The sequence below is a fragment of the Lissotriton vulgaris genome, chromosome 5, assembly GCF_964263255.1.
Source record: "Lissotriton vulgaris chromosome 5, aLisVul1.2, whole genome shotgun sequence".
NCBI classification, from domain to species: domain Eukaryota; kingdom Metazoa; phylum Chordata; class Amphibia; order Caudata; family Salamandridae; genus Lissotriton; species Lissotriton vulgaris.
The window spans coordinates 1,770,388,024-1,770,408,170 of NC_141693.1; the positions used below are offsets into that span (position 1 = coordinate 1,770,388,024).

The 20,147-nt window shown below is 47.5% G+C and overlaps 1 protein-coding gene across 4 annotated transcripts in view; it reads right to left on the minus strand.

Moving 5' to 3' along the window:
• The window catches only part of IFI35 (interferon induced protein 35), a 247,484-nt gene that overhangs the window by 129,884 nt on the left and 97,453 nt on the right, over positions 1-20,147 (minus strand). For all 4 annotated transcript variants that reach the window (XM_086924056.1, XM_086924058.1, XM_086924055.1 and 1 more), the window contains one exon: positions 15,387-15,503. In XM_086924056.1, the coding sequence (XP_086780182.1) occupies positions 15,387-15,503 (117 nt within the window). The remainder of the gene's footprint in view (positions 1-15,386; positions 15,504-20,147) is intronic.

Here is a 20,147-nt window from a genome sequence, read left to right on the forward strand (position 1 = left end):
GCTAAATATATGTGCTTTTATAACTCATATCACTTGGATGACGAATGCTGTAGTGTACTGGTCCGTTTTGTTTTACTGTATTTGAGATGAATATGTTATAAACTTCAATAAAAATATTTATTTAAAAAAAAGTCAGAAAAAAAAGGTGCCTTGTGTAGGGCTCTTGAATGATGATGAAGTTTGAGATGTGTTGCCTCCACCCGAGTTTCGAAAGGAGGAGCGACGAAAGGAGCTCCTAGACTGTTGAAATTGAAGTGGCACCATGGACTTATAGGTGTCAATATCTTTTTTCATCTTTTCCAAAATGGTATCCACCGCAGGGCCAAATAAGAAATTCTGGTTTATAGGTTGATTGAATATGGTAGACTGCACTTCATTTTTGAATCCTGAAATGCGGAGCCAGGCATGCCGGCGTAGCAATACACTAGTGTTGACAGACCTAGCGGCTGTGTCAGCTACATCAAGGGCGCATTTTATGGATGCGTTAGTGATGAATTTCCCTTCCTGTATTAGGTCATTTGCTTTAGACTTCTGGTAGGTGTTGTAATAATCCCTCCAGTTCGTCGTAATGTGCTCTGTCGTAGCGTGCTAGGAGAGCTTGGGTATTGGCAATCCTCCAGGTGTTTGCTGCCTGAGAGGCCACTCTTTTCCCTGAGGCGTCTAAAATTTTTAACTCCTTGTCAGGAGGGGGAGCATCACCTGTTGTCTGTGAATTTGCTCTCTTCCTACCATTAGATACAACTAGGGAATTTAGTGGTAGCTGAGTCCTGCTGTAAGAGGGGTCTGTAGGGGCCGGTTTATACTTTTTTTGCAATTCTTGGATTGAGGACACGCGCCCTGGCTGGGTCTTTAAAGATGTCCGGTCCGTGCTTTAGTACTCCTTTTAGCATAGGGAGTATACATACACTCTTCTCTGATGTAGGGAAGGTGTTAAATAGAAAATCCTCCTCTATAGGGTCAGTGTGCATGTGAACACCATGAAACTGAGCTGCTCTGTCCACTAGTTGGTTGAAAGCGACAGTGTCATCAGTAGGAGATGGCTTTGTGGGGTATGGAGAGGGATCGGGTATGGGTTGTGTATCATATATGTCATCAGTATCATTATGGTCACTTCATGTGTTATCTTGGTTTCCTGGATCGTCAGGGCGTGTAAAATCATCCTGAGGATCTCCCCCCACGCACAACACTATGCACAGATTAATGTACCAGCATGCACCACCAACCCAACCAAACCACATCTACACACCCTACTATCCCAACTACCACACATATCCACCATCACCCACAAACAGTACACAACTCTATCCTATACCACTTACCAATACACTCATCACTAACATAACGCCAATCAACACCATACATAACAAATAGTTTGTTACCTGTCGGTGTAGTTTTGCAGCTTGAAGATCTTTCTGGATTCACTATGCTGTGCATTATTCCGCGGTCTAGTGGTTGGGTCCAGAATCGTAGTCTTTTCTTTGTTTTTTTGTTGTTTTTTCCATAGCCCAGGTAGGCGTCGACGTCCCACCTTTTGGTGTCCTTCCTGTGACGTCGGCATGCTTCCTGCGGAAGCTCCTTGGGTGCCATCTTCGGATTCTTTTTTCTTTTCCGTTTGTGTTCTGTTTCCGAATTGTATGGCAATGTTTCGATCTTTTCTTTTACCGCTCTTTTCTTTGAAGTTTCATTAAAGTTTTTTTTTTTTTTTTCACCACCTCTTTTCTCCAGCCTCATCCTTCTGGCAGAGGTGGGTGGGTTCGCTAGTGAATCCAGAAAGATCTTCAAGCTACAGAACTACACCGACAGGTAAGAAACTATTCGTTTTGCAGCGTGAATCTTTCTGGATTCACTATGCTGTGCATAGACTTTGTAACGGTTTATTATTGTGGCGGCTGGGTGGAAGATGAGCTTGTGTTCTTGAATATGTGCTGAAGCACTTTCTGTCCCACTTGTGCTTCCTTGTTCATTTGTATGTCCACACAGTAGTGTTTTGTAAACGTGTGCACAGAAGCCCATGTTGCCGCCAGGCATATGTTCTGAATGGGAGTGTTTGCCAAGAAGGCTATTGTAGCTCCCTTTTTCCTTGTTGAATGGGCCCGTGGCCCCTCTGTTAGTTCTTGTCCAGCTTGTTTGTGGCAGAATTGTATAACTTGCGCGATCCATTGTGCAATTGTCCCTTTAGTAACAGCTTTGGCCATGAAGCTTTCTGAAAATGACACATAAAACTGTTTCGTTTTCCTGTGGTCTTTAGTTCTTTCTATATAATGCATGAATGCACGTCTCGCGTCCAGAGTGTGCAGTGCTCTTTCTGCTTTTGTTGTTGGTTTCTAGAAGAAACTCGGTATTTGAATTGCCTGGTTGATGTGGAATTTGGACACTACCTTTGGCATAAAGTGTGGGTCCGTTCTCATCACCACCCTATCGTTGTGAATTTGTATGTAGTGTTCCTGTAGCGTCAACGCCTGTAGTTCGCTTACTCTGCGCAACAAGGCTTAACGTTAGCATCTGTAGTGAGGCTTTATGCATTGGTTCAAAGGGTGCCTTCATGAGTTCTGTTAGCACTACATTGAGGTTCAATGCAGGTGCTGGTAACCTTTTAGGTGGTGCAATCCTTTTTGCGCCTTCCAAGAATCTTTTTACAATCATAGAAGTAAATCAGCTTTTGCCTGTTTCTCCTCTAGGGTAAGCGACAATGGCTGCTAGGTGTACCCTTAGCGATGAAGAGCTCAGGTTAGTCTCGAGCAGGTGCGTGAGGTACTTAAGCACTGTGGAGTCTCTTGTCATTTTGTTGTGCAGTCCCTCATTTCTGCACCATAGTGTGAACCGCTTCCATTTGGCCACGTAGCATTTCCGTGTGCTTGGTCTTCTTGCCTCTCGAAGTACCCTCAGGGTGCTCTCAGGTAGTTTTAGGTGTGCGAACTCTATGTCCTCAGGAGCCAGGCTGCTAGGCTGAGACTTTCTGGTTCTGGATGCAACACCTCTCCGTTTTGCATGGAGAGTAGGTCGTTCCTTCTCCCAAATCTGTGTGGTGCACTCTGTGTCACCTCCATAATCTGCGAGTACCATGTCTGCCTGGCCCACAGGGGTGCGACCAGTATCAGGGTCATGTTGCTTGTCCTGCACTTGCTGAGTACCTTGTGTATAAGGGGAATCGGCGCAAAAGCGTAGGCAAATGTCTTTGACCAGCTTATCCATAGGGCATTCCCCAGGGACCCTTCCCCTGTTTGCCTCGATGCTAAGTGTTGGCATTTTGCATTCTGGTGTGTTGCAAACAGGTCTATTGACGGTGTTCCCTACCTGTCGAACAGTTTCTTTGTTTCTTGTGCATTTAGCTCCCATTCGTGTGAGGCCGATGTCTGTCTGCTGAGCCAGTCCGCTTCCACGTTGTCCTTTACTGGCAGATGTATCGCCAGTAGATCTATCTTCAGAGGTATTGCCCATTTCCATATTTCCTGTGCTAGCTCTGACAGCGGGGCTGATTGGGTTCCTCCCGGTTTGTTTATGTAGAACATCGCTGTTGTGTTGTCCGTCTGGATCAATACTGTTTGGTTGTACAACTTCGTCTGGAAAGCTTTCATAGCTAGGAGAACGGTCTTTAGTTCTAGGTAATTGATGTGTTTGACCGCATCCGCTTGTGTCCACAGGCCCCTCACTCTGAGTTTTCCCATGTGTGCTCCCCATCCCTTTTGGGATGCGTCTGTGGTGATGGTCACTGTTGGTGTTGGTGGTGTTAGAAGCTTCCCCTTTGTTATGTTTCCTTTGTTCCACCATGATATCTCCTCGTGCACTGCGTGCGTTACAACCACTAGGTCCTCCCAACACCCTGTCGCTTGTGACCGTTGGTCCCGCAGCCACTCCTGGAGTGGTCTCATGTGTAGTCGTACATTTGGTACTATGTGGATGCATGAGGCCATCATGCCCATCATTTTGCTCACCGTCCTCACTGTCAGAGCTTGCCCCTTCTGGTAGAGGCGCGCCTCCTTCAACAGCGCCATCATTCTTTTCTCGCTGGGGAACACCTTCCCCTGCACGGTATTGATTTTTGCCCCCAGAAATATCTTAACCTGTTCTGGGTTTATCGAGGATTTTTTCCAGTGGATGGAGAAACCCAGGGCTATCAGTGTGTCTGTCACTATTTGAGCGTGGTGTTAACACGTGTTGTATGGCTTTGCCTTTATTAGCCAGTCGTCTAGGTAAGGGTAAACGTGTATCCCTTTTCTCCTTAAGTGCGCTGCGACTGCTGCCAGACACTTTGTGAATACCCTCGGTGCTGATTTTAGTCCGAAGGCCAATGCTGTGAATTGATAGTGATTTGAGTTGATTGCGAATCGTAGCAGATGTTTGTGCCGTATGTTTATTGGGATGTGCAGATAGGCATCTTTTAGGTCTATGGTGACCATGAAGTCCCCTGTTTGGAGCTGTGGAAGTACTTCTTGCAGGGACGTCATTTTGAATTTTTGTGTTTTTATGAATTTGTTGAGGAACCCTTAAGTCCAGGATGGGTCTCATTGTTTCGTCTACCTTGGGTACTAGGAAGTACGTAGAGTACACCCCCTTGTTCCTTTCCATGGGAGGTCCAGGCTCGATAGCCTCCTTTAATAGGAGTTCCTCTGCCTCCCTTTGAAGAAGCTCTAGTTCCCTGTTTGCTAGTGCTCTTTTCTTTAGTTTTCTGCTTGGTGGTGTCTTTTCTAACTCTATGCAGTACCCGTACTATATTGTGTTGATGATCCATTTGTCTGTTGTAATTTTCTTCCACTCCTGAAGAAAACGTTTTAATCTTCATCCCACTGGTGTTACGTGTTTGTGGTCTTTAGGTGCGTGACACTCCTGTTTCTTGTTTTTGTGCTCCAACCTTTGAGATTTTTGAAGGGTGTGCACTATCAATGTGGCCGAGTCACTTGGAGGTGGTTTGCTGCCAACCCCTTCTGTTGTTTCCACGTCCACTCGCCCTCCCGCGAAAGGACTGGCCCCTATGTTGGTATTGCCAGTGCTGTTTTTGCAGGCCTTGTTGCGTATGGGTGTCGCTTTGGTGGGAATGTTGGAAGGACTGATGCGACGTTCCCGGCTAGTTCTCCCCTCTCCCGTGTGGTCTCCGTGACGGGGTCCCTCTCTTTGCTCACCTGAATCGCAAGGCCCGCATGGATCTTGCGGTGTCATTATCCTTTTTGAGCTGTGAGAGCTTGTCGTCCACTGGTGCTCCGAACAGTGTTTCACCGTTGAACGGGGTGTTCAGGATGTTGTGTTGCACCTCCGGTTTAAAGCCTGATATTCTTAGCCAGGCTGGTCTTCTTTCCGTGATGCCCAGCATCATAAGCCTGCTGTCCGTGTCTGCAGCGTCCAGTGCTGTTTTAAGGCAAGAGTTTGCCAAGTTCTTCCCCTCTCTACCAGGTGCGAAGCCCTTTGTTGGTATTCTTGAGGGAGGTGTTTCACCAGCTGTCCCAGTTCGTCCATGATCTGGTAATGGTGTCTGTTGAGCAGTGCGTTGGAATTAGCCATGCGCCAGTGCATAGCGGCATTCCTTTCGATTCTTCTTCCTGTTAGGTCCATCCTACTGCTCTCTTTGTCTGGGGGTGGACCCGAAGTAGTTGGGACATTGGCCCTTTTCCTTGCTGTTGCAGTGATGATGGAGTCGGCAGTGACCGTCCCCTGTATGTAGGGCGGGTCCTTTGAGGAGTGCTTGTATTTTTTCTCCGTCCTTGGCGTGACGGGTTTACAAGTAGCAGGCTCCTTGAATGCCTCTCTTCCTTGTCCTTTGATGCTTTCAAGCATTGGCAGGTACTGGCTCCTAGTTTGCATTGGGAGTAGTGTATCTACTAGGAAATCCCCTTTTGGCACCTCCTCCTCGAGTTTGACTCTGAACGCTGTTGCTGCGTGCTGCGTTCTTGATGCATTCATTGTAAAGTCCAATGTCGTCAGGCGGCGGGGGCCTCGCTGGATATGTGTCCACTCCCTCTGCTGGACTCTCAGCTTCGATGTCCTGCCACTCTTCCTCCTGTGTATCCGAGTATGTGGATTCTTGGTACGCCCTCTGGCCGTCATCTGCCTCCTCATCGTAATAGGGGGTATCATCTTCCTGATATGCCAGATCTTCCAAGGTCTCCGACACTGCTTCGACCTCGAATTCTTTCTCATCTTCTTCCTCGACCAATTGTGTTACTGGTGACTTGGGACTCAACGGAATTCTGTAATTTCTAATTTTTTCGTCGAAATCTTTCTTTCGCTGCAGGATGTTCTCCATCTCTGCCTCGAGTCTTCTCTTCTTTCTTTCCATCTCCGCCGCCTGGTCGGCGTCGAGTGGTTGTGCCGTTCTCTTCGCCGTGCAAGATGGCGTCGAGATGGGTTTAGGCGTCGAGACTGTTTTCGGCGTCGAGACTTGTTTTGCATCTTTCGACGTCGGCTTCGAAGAGGTTTTCAGAGTCGAGCGCTCCTTTTCTTGGACGCTTTTCGACGACTTTGGCTGGTCGCCATCCCTCTGCGCCAGGGAGTCCTTCTGTGAGGATCCGCTGGGCCTGGATGTTGCTGCGAAGGCCGAAGTTTTCGGCGTCTGCGCTTTCGGGGACTTGCCCTCGTTTTTTCGAGAGTCTTGGGTAGACTGTCAAGAGTCTTTCGGGCCTTTTTGGGGCGTCGAGTCTCCTACCTTTTCTGTAGTCTTCTTATTATCGGTCTCTGCGACCGTGTAGCCGAAGTCTTCTTCGGTGGCGCAATCCTCCTAGTCGGTCCCAGGTCTCGAAGGGACGGTGGTTGGCCCTTGCTCGGCATGGTGTAGTTTGCAATACTTTGCCTCTCTTTCACTCGAAGGGTCTTCGGTGTGAATGCGGAGCAGGCGTTGCAGCCCTTGCTTTCGTGGTCGACCGGCAGGCAGAGGTTACAGACTGGGTGTTGGTCCTTCTGCGCGTACTTATGGTGGCAGTTGCGGCAGAATTTGAATGGTGTGTTGTCCATGTCTTGCGTTCAGGGTGTCCCCTTGTTGCGCATTCTCCTCTGGACGTCGAAAAGTGTTGAAATTTTTTCTTTCTTCGTCGTCCTTTCGATGGTGTAGTCTTCCTTCGTCTTCTCAAAGCATTTCCTCCAAAATTTCTCGAGTTTTGCTTCTCTTCTCTCCTAATATCTGGAGTCCTCTTGGGAACGATCCAGACCCAACGGCGGAAAAAAGAATCTGAAGATGGCGCCCAAGAGTGGGAGCTTCCGCAGGAAGCATGCCGACGTCACAGGAAGGACACCAAAAGGTGGGACGTCAAGGCCCACCTGGGCTACGGAAAAAAAAAAAAAGAAAAACTAAGAAAAGACTACGATTTCGGACCCAACCACTAGACCGCGGAATAATGCACAGCATAGTGAATCCAGAAAGATTCACGCTGCAAAACTACATCCCACTCAGACACACTCTCCCTGCTGTAATTACACCTAACAGTCCACCTTTTATCACTAACAAACATATAATGATCCTTCCATCAGTTGTCCAACAAACACCCTCCTCTCCTTTCTACCATAATAACACTAACACACAACACAAACACTGCACACCACCACACTTAGTAACTCTTGAAACAAATCAGTCTAAGATAAACACTCCCACCTCTACTTCCTTCACTCATACACACAACATACACTCTACTCAAAAACACATCACCACCCCCTCTACTTCACAACCTCCTCTCACAAACAATACTACACAACCAAATCCAGTGCATGCAACATATACAACAGCAACCCCCCCCTTTTCACTACACCTCAAAAGCAAAACATATCACACACACCAGCACAACAAGATCTTCAGAGCGCAACACCTCATAATACTTACCATCACAAAATACATACATATACCCACCTTTCAAAGCACACAAAGGAACTAACTTCAATGCCAAGTTTTCACTCTTCCACCACACCTAACACAGATACAGCAATACAGCACCTCTCTTCTAACTGCCTCTTATCCATTGGACAATTTAGAACATTACGACATGACCCACATGCTGCACCACCTCCCCTGACTCATACACCTTCCGCCTTAAACACACGCAAAAAATATAAGCAACATGCCACACCTCACAACTTTGCTTCCCCAAGTCTACCTCACAACAATATTACACCACAAAAGCAACACAGCACTCCAACTCACTCTCAAACACCATCTCCAACACAACCACATGCAGACCCATCAAAATGTCTTCTTAGCATGCTGGATGATGAACACGATAAAGAACAGCTACACGATTGCTATCCTAATACAGCTAATACCAGCACTAAAAACACACCTGCTACACACCCACACAATACTGATCACTCTTCTACAAAACAAAGTCCCACTATCCCCAAAGGCCACTCTCTACACGGTCTAATAATAAATGCTCGATCCCCCTCTAAAAACAAGCATCACATCTACGACCTTCTCACCGATGCAAAACCAGACATACTATTCATAACCGAATCATGGCTGGGAGAGGATATGGCTCCAGTCCTGCATGAAGCCATTCCTCTAGGCTATCAAATAATCACCCAAAATCGTATAGCCAAAAAAGGAGGTGGTCTAGCTGTTGTATTCAGGCAAACAATACATATCACTAAAGTTGACAACATCTCCATAAAGAATTGTGAGGCTCTTCTAACAAGATGCAATCCTACACCGTCTTCCACCTGTAACTTCCTGCTCCTTTACAGACCTCCACCTAGCAAGGCAACATTCCCAGACGCACTTCTAGACACAGTTTCAAACCTGATAATAATACACTTCAACCTATGCGTTCTGGGTGACCTTAACATTTGGTTTGATAAAACCAATATGACCCATCCAAAAACAATAATCACCGGCCTAGACGCATTGAACCTGCATCAGATTGTCCCCAATCCGACACACACTGCTGGACATATCCTAGATGTCATTTTTGCTAATACTGAACTAGTTACCTTTCAAACTATAACTCCAGTCACATGGTCAGACCACCACTTGCTTGCTTTCCAACATAAAACAACACTAAGCGACTCACCTAAAACTACCTTACCACCTATCGGCCGTGGAACAAACTCAATTTGGAACACTTGGAAACAAAACTAACATCCAGTATAAATCTGGAAACCATAAATTCTGTTCAGAATCTATATGAGTGGCTACAGGAAGCTTTTGACATCCTAATACCACTCAAAACCACACAACAGAACAAAAGAAAAAAAGCGCCTTGGAGAAACGAAGAAATAAAAGACATAAAACAACAAATTAGAAAGCTGCAACGTACCTGGCTCAAAACAAACACCAAACAAGACAAACTTCACCTACAAAAAATTAACAGATTATATAAGTCGGCTATCAAAAAAGCTAAGAAAAGGTACTATTCAGACAGAATTCAAAACGCTAATTGTGCAAATAAAGAATTCTATAAAATACTCAATGAATTTCGAAAACCAAATTGCCTAGAAGGAACTCATCCTGTTACTCAAGATTTCACAGACAAACTGGAAAATCATTACACGGACAAAGCAGACACGTTAGACTGGTACTTGAAACAGAAACAAAGCACCAGCACTAACCCTTGTACAAAAAAACTATCCAAGAATGCTCTAATCAAGCCTCTCCGTTCCTTCCAACACATCTCACACGATGAACTTATGGACCTGGTCAAAGCAAGCAGGCCTGCCGGCAGCCCTTCTGACCCCTGTCCGCCACAAACTTTCAAGACAATTCTTTTAACAACCTCTGCTGCCATTCCAGTAAGAAGAATCATCAACAATTTCTTAACTACTGGAATATTTCCAGAAGAACTCAAAAAGTCATACATACACCCTTTACTGAAGAAAACAACTTGGACCCGCTGAACCCGGACAACTAAAGAACCATTACAAATGGACCTTTCCTGGGCAAACTGATAGAAAGAGCAGCCTTCGTCCACATGTCACAATTCATTGAAGAGAATGACATACTTTCAGATTTCCAAACAGGATTCCGTCCTGGAAGAGGCACTGAATGTGCCCTCCTTGCCATCTGGGATGACCTAAAGAATACATTTGACCGCAACGGGGTTGCTGCGCTACTCCTCGTGGACCTCTCAGCTGCCATTGACACGGTTGACCATGACACTCTGAAACAAAGACTTTATGAAGCCGGCATAGAGGGAACTGCTCTAGACTGGATCGCATCCTACCTTCGAAACAGTACTAATGTCATCCACACCCCACCTTTCTCGTCCAAACCGTACTCCACAAAAGCAGGGGTCCCTCAAGCTTCTATCATCTCGCCCATGCTTTTCAACATCTACATGAAGTCTTCACCAGTACTGATCAATAAATTTCACCTCACGTGCTACAACTATGCAGATGACACGCAAATACTCCTTCAACTGGAATGCCCCAAAGACATTGGAAAATCATCAATTTTCAGCTGTCTCAGAGCCGTGGATCAGTGGATGACTTGGAGCCATCTCAAAGTGAATGCTTCAAAAACTGAAATACTCATGTGTGGCAATTGGAAAAATTACAACCCGCTTGCCGCATGGCCTGATGAATTGGGATCACTGCCTAAAGTATCGAAGGAAGTAAGAAACCTCAGAATGACCATGGACTCCAAGCTGTCGATGAATGTCCAAGTGGATAAACTAGCAAGATCAAGCTTTGCTACTATAAAAACGCAACTGAACTGGGGTGGTGTGGAGTGCAAAAAAACTATGGATTTAGGCCCAGATCTCTGTACTGGGGTGAATGTATGACATTGTTCTGCATTCTCTCCATCAACTGTTGTTTTTGCATTTGTCACCCCGAGTGGGATGGGTATGCTCAGACCTGAGTCCCATGCTCTCCACACCACTGGAGTCAAGCTATCCTGGCGGAAGACGGCTGATAGCCAGAAACCAGTCCTAGGATGCTTGATTCCAGTCCAGGAAAGACATGGCTTGGTAGTTCGGGCTGGACTGTTCCCATGAGGCACAGAGTCAAGGCTGATTTGCATATGGCCATGTCTGAACTGGGGTGGTGTGGAGTGCAAAAAAACGATGGATTTAGGCCCAGCTCTCTGTACTGGGGTGAATGTATGACATTGTTCTGCATTCTGTCCATCAACTGTTGTTTTTGCAACAATAAAAACGCAGCAACAAATTTTCCCTCATTTGGGATTTCCACACAAGGTTCAAGCTACCATCTCCCTTGTTCTATCCAAACTCGATTATGCCAATTGCCTCTACCACGGATCACCTTTAATGACCATGAAAAGACTACAACCGATTCAGAACTCGGCTGCCAGACTACTCTTGCATATCAAACCACGAGACTACATCTCCCCTGCCTTGAAAGCCCTGCATTGGTTACCGCTTGCCAGAAGATCCACGTTCAACCTGCTTTGTATTACCCACAAAGCAATACATGGAATAGGACCACTCTTCATCAGGAATAAAATCACCAAACACATTCAACAAAGGAACCTCCGCTCTAAAGGAGTATCTCGCCTCAAAATCCCACCATCCAATTAAAAAACCATGGGTGGCACATCCTTCTCTGTTCAAGCAGCCAAACTATGGAACTCTTTAACCCCAACATAAGGTCCACCAACAACTACCTTATCTTCAAAAAACTACTCAAGATCTGGCTGTTCCCCACATAAGCACCATACGGAAACAGACATTTACAGCATATCACTCTGTATATAGGCATTTGTTTTCACTATAGATATGTACCTATCTTCGTGTATTACTTTATAAAACATGTAAAATAATTATGTTAAGAGAACATAAAAAAAAAATAATAATAATAATAATAATATTCATCAATAAATAAAAATCATCTTTGGTCTACATGTACATACTTCCATTGTGCATCTATGTACCTTCCATGTACTTAGATCTGTGTGTCTGTTACTTTCTCCTGAAAAAGCATATCCAATGCACTACCCTATTTCTCATCCTGTGCCTCTATCAATATATTTAATCTAAATATACTTACTTCCTTTATGTATCTATATACTTTCAATGTACTTATGGATCTATATATTTATCAATTTCTTCTAATTTAGCATTTCCAATGCACTAGCCTATTTCTCAGCATATACTTCGCTCAATATATGTTCTAGTTCAACCTTCTGACTCCTCTCAAACTTCTTTCTACTACTCCTTCTAATGCACTACCCTATCTCTCATCCTATACATCCATCAATATATCTCCTACATCCACTTTCTCATTTATCCCAAACCCCATACCACTTCTCTGATCGCCAAAATAACCCTTTCTAGACTCTCTCCTGCTCTACCCCTCCTTGCATCATCTGACATATCTTTTTACTACACCGATCCCCTAAAACAAACCTTTCTAAACTCTCCCCTCCGACTCTTTCCTCCAAAACTCCTTTTCACTCATCCAAAAGCCTCTTCCTACTGCTAGGACCTAAAAAAAAATCCTTCACTCTTTTATACCTCCACTATCCTTTTCAATCAAAATTAACAGACTAACATGTTCACTTCTCAAATTCCATATTCCATATTCAACTATACTAATATACTGCCCAAATAACTGAATAACATATCTACTACTCAAATTACTTCATATTTATACTATACTAATTTTCAACACTAATTCTTTATGGGTTCCGGAGTGGCGTGCTACTCGCCAGAAAAATGCTTCAATACCCATCAGGGGTAACAAGTGCTATATGAATGCAAATCTTTCTTCCCTTTTATCCCTCCGCTAACCTTCTCACTCCAAGTAACAGACTAATATCGACCACTGAAAGTACCTCATATTTCACCATATTAATTCACCACTAATCCTTTATAGGCTTCCTGAATAGCGTGCGTCAACAAGAAATAAATAAATACAAACCTTTGTCCTCCTCTATCCTTCTGCTATCATTCCAAATCCAAATAACTGACTAACATATCCACCACTCAAAATGTACTTGCATGTTTCACTATACTAATTCAACACTAATCCTCTATGGGTCCCGGAGTAGAGTGCTACCCGCCGAAAAAGCGCTTTGACGCCTCGTCAGGGGTAGTAAGCGCTATATAAATGCAATTACAATACAATTACAATACAATAATGTGTATGTGAAGGAGAATATGGAACATAAGGCATGTTAGGAGTGAAAGGAGGGGGTGTGGAAGGTCTTGAAGGGGATGTGCCAAAGTCGTTTTTCTTAGGAGGAACAGGAGAACGGCCTTCAGAGTCCAGTCTTCTCTTGTTTGTCTTGTAGACCGATATATGTCCTGTATCAGGGTCTATATACCGTCTGTGTTGTTTTGGATACACTGGATCTGGATGAAAAAGTTCTTCCTTCACTCTCTCTGGCTTCGGCGCCGAGGATTTTGGATCGGTCGCCTGCTTGTGTGGAGCTTTTTTTGGCTCAACGGATTTGTTTTGGTCGAGTGTCTTTTTAGGCTAGACGTCTATTGTATGAAGGGCAGCCTTCTTTGGCTCGACGGCCTGTTTCGGCTCGACTGCCTGTTTCGGCTCGACGACCTTCTTCGGTTCTACGGTCTTTTTCGGCTCGACGGGCTTCTTCGGATCGAGGGGCTTCTTCGGATCGAGGGCCTTCTTCGGCTCGACAACCTTTTTCGGCTCGACAACCTTTTTCGGCTCGACAACCTTTTTCGGCCCGACAACCTTTTTCGGCTCGACAACCTTTTTCGGCTCGACAACCTTTTTCGGCCCGACAACCTTTTTCGGCCCGACAACCTTTTTCGGCCCGACAACCTTTTTCGGACCGACAACCTTTTTCGGCCCGACAACCTTTTTCGGCACGACAACCTTTTTCGGCTCAACTGCTTTTTTCGGCTCAACGACCTTCTTCGGCTCGACGACCTTCTTCGGCTCGACGACCTTCTTCGGCTCGACGACCTTCTTCGGCTCGACGACCTTCTTCGGCTCGACGACCTTCTTCGGCTCGTCGACCTTCTTCGGCTCGACGACCTTCTTCGGCTCGACGGCCTTCTTCGGCTCGACGGCCTTCTTCGGCTCGATGACCTTTTTCGGCTCAGCGGCCTTCTTCGGTTCGACGACCTTCTTCGGCTCGGCGACCTTTTTTCGGATCGACAACCATTCTCGGCTTTGCTGCCGGTTTTGAGTCAACTGCCTTTTTGTGCTCGATGACTTCTTTCGGTCTCAATATTTTGCTCGGTCTCGAGGAACCTGAGGGCTTGGATGGGGTCTTCAGAGCCGAGCCGGAAGGCGAGGCTTCTGAAGCGGTGCTTCGGTTGCGGCTAAGGCTTTTAGGCGATGCTTTGACCGGAGCCTCGGTGGAGGTGGAGGCGGGGTAGGGGCTTTAGTACTCACAGTTTGCCCCGGTGTGATCTGGTCAACGGAGTCCGACTGGTCCTCTACGGTGACTATCTCCAGGTCGTCAGAGCCCTCCGCCTCTGGAAGTTCATGTTCGTCTTCGAATATGTTTTGCGGGTCTGGTGCCTGCCTCTGCATCTCTTGTCGAGCAGCTCTTCGTTTCGGATAGTCTTCTTTGACCGGAACAGAGCACAAGCTGGACAGGTTCGTTGTGCTCCAGGGATAGGCACCTGTTGCATACTCTATGCAAATCACTGTGTGGAAATGTGGATCCACACTGTGGGCATCTTTTAAACGGGGTCTTTTCCATCAGCAGGAGGCCCACGTGGCGTCGAAAAGGCCCAAAGGCCTGCGTCGATGACCGGAGAGAGTCGAGGGATACCGAGCGGAAACAATAGCGACGAATGTAGGGGGTGTTGGCCTTAGAAAGTTAGAAAACTTTGGTACCGAAGCTGGAGCTGTCGAAGTGCATCCGAACCCAATGGCGGAAAAAAACAATCTGAAGATGGAGAAGATGCCCATGCGCATTGTAGTCCAGGGGAGGAGTACCTATCTCGTGATACTTTGAAGACTATTCCAAGACAGCAAGGTGCAATCATCCGGACCCAACACTAGGCGGCGATCTAATGCTAAGATATGAATTCAGCAGCCCACATGCCTCGAACATATAACTATACTTTTTTACTTGAACCTATATAATACAATTTTAGCTAACAAGGAAAATATTTATTCACGGGCAATTGTATGGATATGATACCCTATGCTTCTACAGGATTGGTGATATCAAGACTAGCATTTGGTAGTGATTTGAGCATCATATAGAGAAATAAGAGCAATATCTATCTTAATTTATCTCACTTTTAACATTCCTTTTTCCCTAATTCTTCTCAATTGATAGACACATTGGATTCAATATGAATTACAGCCCAGATACAATTCTCTCCATAAAGAAGCATGTTTCAAACTCCTGACATTATGTAGTGCAAAACACATTTTGGTGAGAGCGTGCTCTGCTTTCACACGCCTATTACATTGACAGTAATAAAAAAAAAGATTTGGTATGAATACCCATCTGCAAGTTTCTGAACATCATAGGCACTACCCCTCATCATAGGCAATCTCTTTCTCTATTTCGCTTTTACCTCCACTTCTTCCTCAAGTATCGCCCTCCGACTCTCCTCTTCGTTCAGTTGCTTTTGCAGATTGCGGCGCTTCTCAAGCAACATGTCATGCTCCTCTTGTGCCTTAACCAATTTGTTCTGCGAAAGTACAAAAAAATGGTTAAATATGATGAAAAGAAAAAGTCATAGGAGACTGCTTGTAAAGAACCTCTGCCTCAATTTATTGATTGACATTCTCACGCTGTAAGGCAGATGTCTTGTCCCACATGTACTCAGCTTTACCTGCATTTATCTCCAGCTCACTCCATTTGGTCTATTCCTCACTTGAGTAGATCATTGCCACCATACAAGGCATGTCTGTCTCCTCCCATGGCTTGTTTATTAGAATCAGGTGGGTCCATGGCTTAGTCAGGATCAGTGCCTCAATGCATTATGCATCTTCCTCAGTCCATAGGGTCTCTGCCCAAGGGTTCAACCTCACCCATGAGGTCTCAGCCTAACTTCTAGTGGTCCTGTTCTCATGCGAGGTGGTCTATACCAAACGCTGAAAGTCTCTGCCTCAGTCTTACTGTCTACCACAAATAATGTTCTGTTTTCAGAGCTCATATTTTTAAAAAGGATTGTTGCTTTTCATTCATTACATGCTTTTAATTAATTTTAATCTACTTTTCTCAAATAATTTCTCATTTGTATTGCACCTAAAGGCAAAAATAGAACTTCCGATACTAATTTCCCACTCTAGGAGATTTCTAATAGCTGCTCTTCCTGGTATTCTAAGGACAGAGATATTAGTTAAGTAGAGGTGCTGATTACTTCAAGTGACCCTAAATATCAGATGCATAATTCAATTCAATGTTTCTCACCCCTTTGCAAAATGTCTTAGTTTCATGTAGCAGGCTCTTCTGCGCATTCTACTCAATCACAGACCTGCTTTTACATGATGGATAGAGTTACAGTTCTAACGGCGAGGCAGGTGTGGTTCACACACCCACTCCCGAAGTGGTAGCTTCATTTCTGTTGTACTTCAGTGGCGAATATCCAGATCGTTACAGGGTGTTCAAAATTCAGACTGGGTTGGCGTGGCTTCTTGCCGAGCATGGCGGATGCGTCTTTCTAGAGCTCCGCTTGCCCGTGCCGTCTCAGAGCCCTAATCCTTCAAATATCCTAACCTCAGACGCCGCTGAGGACCTCTGCTGGCGGAACACACTGGAACCCCTGAGGCGAAGTCTGGTGCTGGTGGTGTACAAAGGGGCCTGATCCGGTGCCGACATAGCGGCGGCTGAGAGTGGCGTCCGCGCAGGGCTGTGCCGTGTGGGCCAGGCCGCGGTTGTCGATCGCCGCAGGTCGATTGTGTGGATTTGCTGCAGAGACTGTCACCTTCCCATGGCGCTGCGGACGGAGGCTGGGGAGAGCTCTGGTGATCCGGGGCCTGCCGCTGTGTGCACTTGCCGGCTGTCCGGACCGTGGTAGTGGCGCGCTTGCCACGGGCCCATCCCCAGTCCCCGGAGTGGTGTGGAGCGGAGTGCAGAGACTCCGGGGCTGGCGCTGACCCTGACAGGGCCTTTGCTGTGTGGATGCCTGCATCGGCCAGACCGCTTGCACTGTGGGGGTCGGGCCATCTTTCCTCCGACATCGGGAGTTCCGGGGATCAAGCCCCGTGGAGGACGTGCTGTGTGGCCGTGCTGCGGTGGCGGTGAGCGGCGGACTGCCGACGAGACCTCGCCCTTCACTTGTGAGGACCGGATAGTGACGGTCGTGGCTGGGACCGGCGGGTTCGCTGGCCCACGCATTCTGCCAGAGGCCTGCTTCTTCTCCCTGGAACTTCCACAGTAGACCCCCTGGTCGGGCTCCCGGCAGGGTGCGACGACGCGATCCGGTGGACTTGTGGGGGCCCTGGACTCCATGGCTTCCAGTGCCCGAGAACACTACAGGTGCGCTGGAGAGGCCGGGTTGGCACATATGTGGACAATTGTGGGGCTGCCGGGGTCTGCGGTCTGTGGGTTGTGGTCACCCTCTCAACAGGGCCGTGGAGTCCCACTGAGGTAGTTGCTGGTGCCCTGACAGCCATCTCCTCCTAACCTGCCTGGCGCCCCTGAGAAGTTTGTCTGACGCCATTCCTGGCGGTCCTTGGTGCTGATGGATGGCAGAGTCTGGATTAGGGCATTGTGGTGACTAGACTTCCGGCCTAGTTGCGGCCCGGACCTGGCTGGGGTTATCTGGGGCGGAGGGCGCCCTCCAGAGCTGGACCTGGTGCCACGTGGCTCCCCACTTTCTGCGGAACATTGCCTCAGCGTGAGAAGGCCCATCTGCTGGTGAAGGCTGCGAGCCTAGGGCGGCCTCCCCTGTTGGATTTTCTGTTCCACAATGGGCAAGGATAAACACACCACTGCAGACCCTAAGAAGCCTACCATAGATCAATATACCACCACTCCAGCAGGGAAGGAGGTCGCCGAGGGCCTGTCCTCCGACACTGCAACACTACTTGCAGCCATTAACCAATGCAGGACTGCACTTGAGGCCCAGATCGGGGCTGTTGGTTCTGAGGTGTCATTCCTCCGTCAGGACCTTTGGAAGGCGGTAGACCGGATCACTGAGGCAGAGACCAGGGTTTCCACGGTGGAGGACACTGTATCGCCCTCCAGAAGAAGGTGGACAAAGTTACCACAGTCTCGAAGGAACTTGCGTCGCGTGTGGAGAATGCAGAGGGGAGGGCCGGTGCAACAACATCTGCCTGGTGGGCTTTCCGGACGGCTGCAACGGTACCTCCATGGATAATTTCCTCTCCGACTGGCTCAAGGTGTTGCTGCCGCCGAGGTTATGTCTCCTTGCTTCGTGGCGGAGAGGGCCCACCGTGCCCTGACTAGGAAGCAGAGGCCTGTGATCGCCCGACTCCTCAACTACACCGACCGGGATGCGATCCTCTGCTATGCCCGGCTCCACAAGGACAAAATGTGTTTTGAATCCTATCCCATCATGGTCTTCCCGTACTACACCCGGCTGGTGCAGCAGCAACGACAGTCATTCGTGGCGGCCAAGCGACGTCTTCGGGAATTGAACTTATCCTATGCGCTGCTGTTTGCCGCCAGGATGAAGGTGATATACAATGCCAAAACTCTCTTCTTTGACTCCCCTGAGGAGATTTTCGCTTAGACTGATGAAAAGCGCACTCTTAAGCCACACTCGCCGCCACTGCTGGACTCAGACTCATCGCAGGGATCCCATTACGGCGGTCGGCAGGTCAGAGACTCCACGACACAGCGCCACAGGTCCCGCTCTAATTGGAGCTAATTGGTTCTCCCAGGGTCCCAGAGATTGACACAGCCCTGGATAGGGGCATATCCTGGTTTTCCTTCTCTGCTGAACATTCTACCGTAGCTGGGGTCTTTCACTGGACAACGTAAGATCCTGGTGCATTGGGTTCTACTCTGCCTGCTCTGAGAGGTGCCGGTCGCTGACCACCCTGGACTGTTTGGGTAATGTTGGGTGATGTTTGGTGGTGGGGGAATCCATTGGAGGACTTGCCTAGGTCATCATGTAGGGGGGGGTCCTGTTGGGTTTCAGGTGGTTTGTTTATTGGTTTGCGCACCATACGTCTCCAAGTCACGTCATTAATGCACCATTGGTCACTGCATACTTTAGACGGTAGGGATGACTTGTTTGTTGTTAGTTTTATGTTTTAAGCACCATGCATACAATTCCATGCTCCGTCATTCTCACATTGTTTATCACTATACATTATAAGGACTAGGAATGGCCCACACCAAGGGTGAATCTCCGTTGGGGGAACTCAACATTCTTTCCTGGAATGTGCAGGGTCTCCTGAACAAGGTCAAACGGGGGAGGTGCTCCATCTAGCGATGCGCTACTCGGCTGACATCCTACTACTACAGGCAACGCATCTTCTGGGCACTAAAGCCCCTTACCTCTCCCGCTATGGGTTCGCCACGGTGTATCACTCTGGCTTTACGAGGGGAGCGCAAGGCACAGCAGTTCTTATTCACTGCAGAGTGCCTTTCCAGGTTACACAGCACTGGTCAGACCCGGGTTGCCGTTTTACAGTTTTCTTAGGCATCATAGCCAGTGAACAGATCACAACTGGGAGTGTCTACGCCCCTCCACAGCTAGGCCAGACATTCATAGCCAAACTAACACAACTTTGGGGAGATCTCCCGGGCGGCCTGACGCTACTGGGTGGTGACTGGAACGACATCATGAATACCCTGGATAGGTGGCTAGCTAGACCACCTGATGAACCCCCCTCTAGATCCAAATTGCACATACTGGCACATACACTAGGCTGGACAGACTTGTGGCAGGCCTTTCACCCCTCTGAAGCCAGGTTCACATATGCATCGTCAGTCCACCCCACTCTTTCATGCCTGGACTATCTGTTCCTCCCACACAGCTATATTCACAGAGTGACACACACATCCATCATGCCCCGGGGCCTCTTTGATAATTCACCGGTCCAACTCAAGCTGCGCCTGCAGACCCGCCGAGCCCCCTATCAGTGGCGCATCTATCCATGGTTGCTCCGTGTAGGGCGAGTATCAGGAGATGCTACATCTGGCAATTGCTGGCAATCTTAGCTACAATCTCAGAACTTCCCCGTCCCCGGTCACTCTCTGGGAGATACGGGAACTAGAGGACCAGCAGGTCCAACTGCAATCCCAAATTTTGGAGGGTTCTGACTCCAGCACCCGTCGTAATATGCTGCATGTTCAACAGCAGCTCCAACAGCTGCATACAGATAGCGCCAAAGAGGCCTGGTTGGCAACACAA